The 6,973-nt window shown below is 43.4% G+C and overlaps 1 protein-coding gene across 1 annotated transcript in view; it reads left to right on the top strand.

Moving 5' to 3' along the window:
* The window catches only part of T265_01464 (hypothetical protein), a gene marked incomplete at both ends in the record, with an annotated part of 89,319 nt that extends 84,949 nt beyond the window's left edge, over positions 1-4,370 (top strand). Inside the window, one exon of the mRNA XM_009165505.1 lies at positions 3,684-4,370. Within this exon, the coding sequence (XP_009163769.1) occupies positions 3,684-3,790 (107 nt within the window). The remainder of the gene's footprint in view (positions 1-3,683) is intronic.
* Positions 4,371-6,973: the final 2,603 nt, after the last annotated feature.

Genomic DNA, 6,973 nt, shown 5'->3' with positions numbered 1-6,973 from the left:
TCCCTACCCTAAAGTTGTTTAAAAACTTGCCGCAGCTGAGTGAGGTGAAGTATTTGAAAAACAGTTCTCAGACTCGTACTTGGAAAAGGATAACGGATAAGTTTAATCTACTGTCCCTGAAGCTGACCGATCCCTAAAGTTGTTTAAAAACTTGCCGCAGCTGAGTGAGGTGAAGTATTTGAAAAACAGTTCTCAGACTCGTACTTGGAAATCATTAGGATAACGGAACAAAAGCCAAAACATCTGGTCAATGAAATTGATACTGTTGGTCATTTAAAGTGTGGTAAAAAAAAGGTACTTTGATTAGAGCACCGAGGAGCCACCAGACTCACTCGCTTAAAAAGCAGGAACAGAAAGCAACTTCACGGAACGCTTGTGTGAGCCACAGAAAAAAACAGACGATCCTCTAAAGCTGAAAATAGCACCGTAATTTCGTGCATGTAGCACGGACAGGTCCCTGAAAACGATGGTTTACGACAAAACTGATTTGAAAATGGGAAGCTGAGAAGACATCACAGGACGGACTGTCATCAGTATCATTATCAAAGACTTGAACATGAGTGCTCCGCTGTCGTGGAAATACTCAGCTTACTTCCATATATTCAATCTTCTAAAGTGAAGGAAGAATGAATGAGGATGGAGAATGATTCTAGTTTCTCTCAAGCATCTTAGTGCCCCCAAACCTTCAAACGTTCAGTTAGCCAGGGAGGAAAGTGGAAGTATGAATATTACGGGCAGTGCAGACGCCATTTCTTGAAACATCATTAGCTACGTACAGGCAGATCACGGAAGCCAGGTCGCACCGACAACACTCAAGCGCTCAGTAATCTTTTTGACACCTTGACACCGAGTCAAATGTTGTCTGTTGCCCTTTATGGGCCATTCGGAAGGATCTATGTGGGACAATACATGTTCTTGTAAACGACAATTCAGCAATGCATGGGACGCGGTCAAGCCAGCGCAGATGATGTTGCTGGATATTTCCCGACATATAACTACATATCCGTTTTTAATTATCTTGGCTTGAAGTTCTCGACGCCATCAAAAAAAAGCAACGCTTCTAAAAGACCAATAAAATGCTTCAGATCACCAATGCATGCAGTCCGTGGTTTGCAACCACAAAATGCAGCCGCTACTGTAGTCTTATACGCCGAACCCTTGAAGCTCAGCTCTTTGACACACAAGCGATGCACATTGGCAAACGTGGCTTGAGCCCCCAGAACCGTGTACAGCCTTCGGACACTTTCATCAGGCACCTAAATTTCCCACAGCATCCTATGGTTCCTCAAATGGAAGGGGCACATTAATGGACTACAGACTTTGAAGCATAACTGTATAAATTTGGGTTCGGGGCATATGCTGGAATTTGATTTTATGTTGACCGGTTTACATACCAGGGCTTGTGCTTTGACTTCGTCTTCACTCTCCGATATTAGGACACTGTCGTCCTCGTACTCCATGGCCAAAAGGCTTCCATCTGCTACAACTTGAATACCTGGATTTCGTAGACTCAGTATCATTGGTCTCAACAGTTCATAGAAAAAAGACGGCCACCGACATTGTATGGCTTGAAATTAGTGAAAGTCGGTAGGAGGCAGAAGATTAACGTGGGATTAGACCACTCTGACTGCGAAATCGAATGAACATGAACATCCTTACCGAATTCGTCTCAAAGAAACAACGTGGAATCTGGACCGTATCGAATGCAACCGATATGATTTCATCAGCGAAATACATGAAAGAAAAACGTCACTGTTACGTCTATCCGTTGATTTCATGAGGGTCTCCGGTTAGGCGAACAGTTGGGCAATGCATATCTTGCTGTGGGAGATTGGTTGTCAACCTTGTCAGATGTTTTACTCCTGGAATGAAGCCTAATTCTCGAGCTTGTGGAGCCACGCTAGTATGATTGTCTGAGTGTTGAAACAAAGCTGCTGCATATTGTATCAATTTATTCAGGTTGTACCTCATTGCATCATGCGAGAAGGAGTTTCGAAATTTGGTGAGTGATGGGTCTATTTGTTACCTGATCACCTGTACTATTGAAAATGGTTCCTAGCCAAACAGTGACCACATGACTCGGACATCTGTACATTGTTTTGGTACTAACGATTGTGCTCTATTGGCCATAATATTCGAATTGGCGGAACTGCAGAAATTTCACATCTGACCCCATCATTGCTGTCTGTCAACGTGAGTTTTCCTGAAACTGCCACTTTTATCACCCTTCTACCACGGATCATCAAAAGTACCCACCGATGTTATAGCGTATTACACGGATTTCGGCTACTCTGGCAGCACTCTAATCACCGACCAAACAAATGACAAAGCGTCGAACTGACAATTATGGAGGGCAGCCAGTGAATGTACAGAGCATCGGAATGAAACATTGACCTTCTTGGGGTAGACAAAGATATCTACACTTTTATAGTAGCGGAGCATGGACATCATACAGACGTTTTCATAGACCTCACCAGCTTTTTTATACGCAGTATCCGCAAGTGCATATACAATAAACGAACCGGATTTAGATTGAACTGGTTCTTTGGAATCCAAGATATTTCGGTTCATGACAAGCTGTGGCTCTTCCCTCATAGGGGCCGCCTATCTTCGGATCACATTTCCAGGCAACTTTAATAGGATAATAGAAATAGAATAATAGAATAATAGTGTTCGAGATTAACTAGAGCCAAAACGTTTTTATAGAGGCAGACTTTGGGTAAGTTCTAAAAGACTAACTTTGGTTTCACATTATGGGCCCGCCTGGCACTATAAATAATCACCTAGCAAAAGTCCACACGTGCAGGTGTGACACATTAGGAAAAACATATCGTCGTGATAGTCGAACGTGAACAGTTTATCCGTAGGTGACTTACGACGGAAGTGCCATCCCTGGTACCAGCAATCTTTCTGAGTTCCTCCACTTGCAAACAAATCCACACGAAATGAAAGCGACCTAAAGGAAATCAACTGCCCCGTGTTGTATTAGTCAGTGGTGCACGAGCAGCCTGAGTCAGCGACTCACTTTGCATCGTCCTGTGGCTGAAGTAACTGCGCTTTATTTGAGACACTTGCGCGGGTGAGGATTTTATCAAGTAGCACATGTTCAGGCTGCCGGTACAGTATCACTAGCGCAAGTTTTGTTGTACACGAGTACATTTTTGCCATTTAAATACCGGCGGAGTAATGAGTACTTCTGTTTATGTGAATGCCTTGTTCAGTTTCCCCATTTAAGATTGAAATACACCCGTCGTTTTTGTGTGATTCTGAAAAGTATCAAGAAACAAAACACTAGGAGGTTACTTTGTCAGATAAAGCATTCCTCATCATCCACACCCTTGATCTATGTATTTATACGTTAAGCTTCAACGGCCTGTATACTGGAACAAGCATCCTTTTCTCATATACTTGGCCTCGCAGAGAACCTGGCCAAATCTGGTGGTTTTTTTAATAGCAGAGTTTTTTTGACATTTGCTTTTGAGTGCTTGTAGGCCATTTTTTCCTCGCAATTCTTCGTTCGGTACTGCAGATCACTTTAAAAGTTAATTTTTGCGATCCCAAATATTTACTGAGACATTTGGGCCATAACGATTTGAACGATGTTTCACATTCATGTTGACGCGGTGCTATGCGTCTATTTGACTAACTGCTATCATTCGCACTGTTTTCCAACCCTTACGCAGCCGTGTTTCCCATTCCGGAACTCATGAAGAACCTGGAATCAAATTACGAGTATTGGATGAAAGCCAGTGCAGATCAGCCGCAAGTACCAGATAAAAAGCAGACTTGATCATTACCCGTGTGGCTGACCTGTCTGTGTACTATTGAAAAATCCTGTCTTTGTGTCCAGACCTAAGACCCTTTACCAGTTTGTGCCTTCGAATGCAACCACGGAGAAAACAAGAACTCTCAAGGTACTGTAATTAAACCGATGGTCTCAGAAAGGAACTTCATTCTCTCCAGTAGCCAACTGACTGGTGTCTCCATTGTCAAAATTTCAAGAGCACATTTGTCCATTTGATCCCCCCACTGTCTTGCACCATGTGGAGTGTTATTTTTTATATAAACTGCAAATTTCCTGGCTGTACATAGTCAAAGATGCCCAGCGTATATTTCCCCTCACGGGGGTGTTGAACATTTGATTCCATTTTGAATTTTCGGATGAACATTCTGCTGCTCCTTGCTCACGAAACCTCGCTGCACAAAACCTCTCATTCGTCTGTCCACTTCCTCACTGTTAGTTTTCTTGTATTTTACCAATGTGCGGTACAGCTGCAGTTATGTACAGCTTTTTTAGCTCGTTCCATTTCATTCCCCCGTTTCCTCGAGAACGCACATACACAGTGAACCAGAAGTAAAAGATCATGATCCCGGCCGAAATGTTTTATCCTGACTTACTCTTCCCGGAGTGAGAGATTCAAAGCCAATGGCTCTTGTGACACCACGGATTTGTCTACACGGAGTTTGTTGTCAAGCTACAGTGGACAAAACTCCGATAGGTCTTTCAGTTGGGATAAATAACTGCTTCCACCTCCAGATGTTCCAAAGGAGAAGTTCCTCAGTTAGGTGTTACATTTCCCTACCTAGTATTTTCAGGGGTAAGTTTTCATGAAACTTATAACAGAGTATCCGAAAAGCAGTACTCGTATGAAAGTAATCAATTGCCGAAGCTTGAAATCAATAACTAGACAGTAGTATCAAAGCTTTGAGCTTCGTGATGAGACAAACCATCCGTGACTAGATTTCCAAGTAATGGCACCCTGACGATTTATTCGTGAGTGTGAACATCACCTGCCGGATAGCATTGAGGGAGTACAGAATATTCTCTGTAGAAACATACTCCTACGTAATGCAGTCAAATGCAAGTTCCAGTATGTGGTGCGCCGAAGGGTAACCTCACATCCACCCGTGTGGACGTCAAAACCGGAAAACGTAATCATGCGGGGTGGAAATCCACTCTTCATCGCGAACTTGACAGGGTCGCCTTTAGTTAGAAAATACAAACATTCAGGACAAAACGCACTCCCTTACCGGCTAACGGCTATGCGAAGTCTGTGTACAATACACAACAAACACTCCGTCAGCCTGGAAACGCACAGATTCCCATTTTCTAGAAGGTTCACATTCAATCGACCAAATAAAGTCTGGATCAGTGTTCCCTCTCTTCTTCACTGTTCTACAAAGTACACTGCCCCATCGATAACTCCCCTTATTAAACACTGTAACACGGAAACAGGTACGATACCTTGGCTGAACGCTGTAAATTCTTTTGGTTCAAGATGGAATGCTTCCGTGTTCGTGATTTTATACAAATACACGGGCTCTCCAAGTCCCGTGTTAATCGGTCGAACTGTTTGTTTGCTACACGGGGCAGAGGATATGAAAGCTACCAAGCAAGAGTTACTCTCACTCGCAGAATCGCCAAGTCATGACAAGAAATTATTTGTCAGGAACCGGCCCAATAATGATCAGTCTGTTACTAATGTTCTGCAGAGGCGAGCGTACCGACGGGCACAAATGTGGTTTGCTGACTTTCAAGCCTAACGTCTTGCGGGCATTCATCGATAACGGGCATGTGATAACAGGTGTTACAATTGTGCTTGAAATGAGGCCGTTCGCACTTTCCCACAGCATACACTGAGATGTCCGGTTCCTGATTTGGCAGCTTGGGGAGCCCTGACGTGGGTCGACGCGTGTGCTTACTTACCATCAGCAGGTTATAAAGTGAAACTGTCAGGTTAGGCTCTTCTAACCCCTTTGTTTGTCGGACAATTGCAGTGAAAGTTTTCAAGTTCGTCCTGAGTCAAAGAAACATGTAACTGAAATACACGCTCCGTTGGAGGCATTCAAAGTGACCCTCAATGAGAAAATCTCATTCAGTGTTGTTGGTAGATAATACCATGCGTTACACTACTAGAGGATCCTTACGGGAAGCATCGCAGTCCTTTTTTGTAGAGTATTAACTCTGATGCACAGAGCCCCTGCGAATGGATACCAAGTGATGGGTTTCTCATTTTCGAGAAGCATTTCTCGCCTGATGAAACAAACACATTGTTTCCACAAACCATTGGATCCATCTGCCCCAGTGTGTGAGGTAGTCGTTTCCTCCACATCTAGCTGCCGGCCTGTTAATTCGCTTGACTTGTTTTTTTTTTGCTAATTATGGGCAACTTGCGCTCCCGAAGTAGTGCAGGCGGTTCATTATTACCATGCCGAGTGAAACGGATAAACGTGTCATACACCTGTCGTTCTGAACATGTTTTGAACACATCAACGGCTGATTGCGTTTCCGTAACATTTAATCTTAAATGACACAGTTTTACCGGAACAATCGGAAAGTGGAAAGCGATCGTTGGCCCTATGTACAGCCTCAATTCTTCCCGAGCAGACTTGTGACATTAGCAGAGACTTTACCTATGATGCCTTCACTGATTCTAGGCTTAGATATCATTCTGTCGGTTGGACCCAGGAATACACAAACACTGGGAATAAGTTGGTTCAGTTGTAGGCTCAATATTACAAATTATTGTTTTTGGGGGGCTGACCGCCAGGAATACAAAAGTATACTAAATTCCAAAACTAAGCTGGACGGCCTAACAGAGTTTAGCGTATCTGATGTTTGTGTAAGAGAAACGTTCCAAAAAATCTAAACACGCCCTGGACAAACCATTAGCCGACAGCACTAGGAGTATACTGGGGTGCAACTGACTTTTCTGTTCATACTTTTAGCCGTTTGGAGGTCTCCTTTAGGCTAAACCAGAAAGAATTATGAACTTTGCTGCAGTGACCTTTGCTGACCTTTGCAGTGAGGATTGCGAGAATGACTTGGGATTCCTCCCGGTAACATTGGCAGAGATGACGGAGTCAAAACTCAGTAGCATGGCTGACCTAGAGTAGATTCGGCATATACGGAAAACGGCAAATTATTACCACAGTTAAGTGCTGACAGCAAATTACAATTTTCATAGCGCCT

Source organism: Opisthorchis viverrini (assembly GCF_000715545.1).
Source record: "Opisthorchis viverrini unplaced genomic scaffold opera_v5_16, whole genome shotgun sequence".
NCBI classification, from domain to species: domain Eukaryota; kingdom Metazoa; phylum Platyhelminthes; class Trematoda; order Opisthorchiida; family Opisthorchiidae; genus Opisthorchis; species Opisthorchis viverrini.
This window is presented reverse-complemented; position numbering and strand designations above follow the sequence as displayed.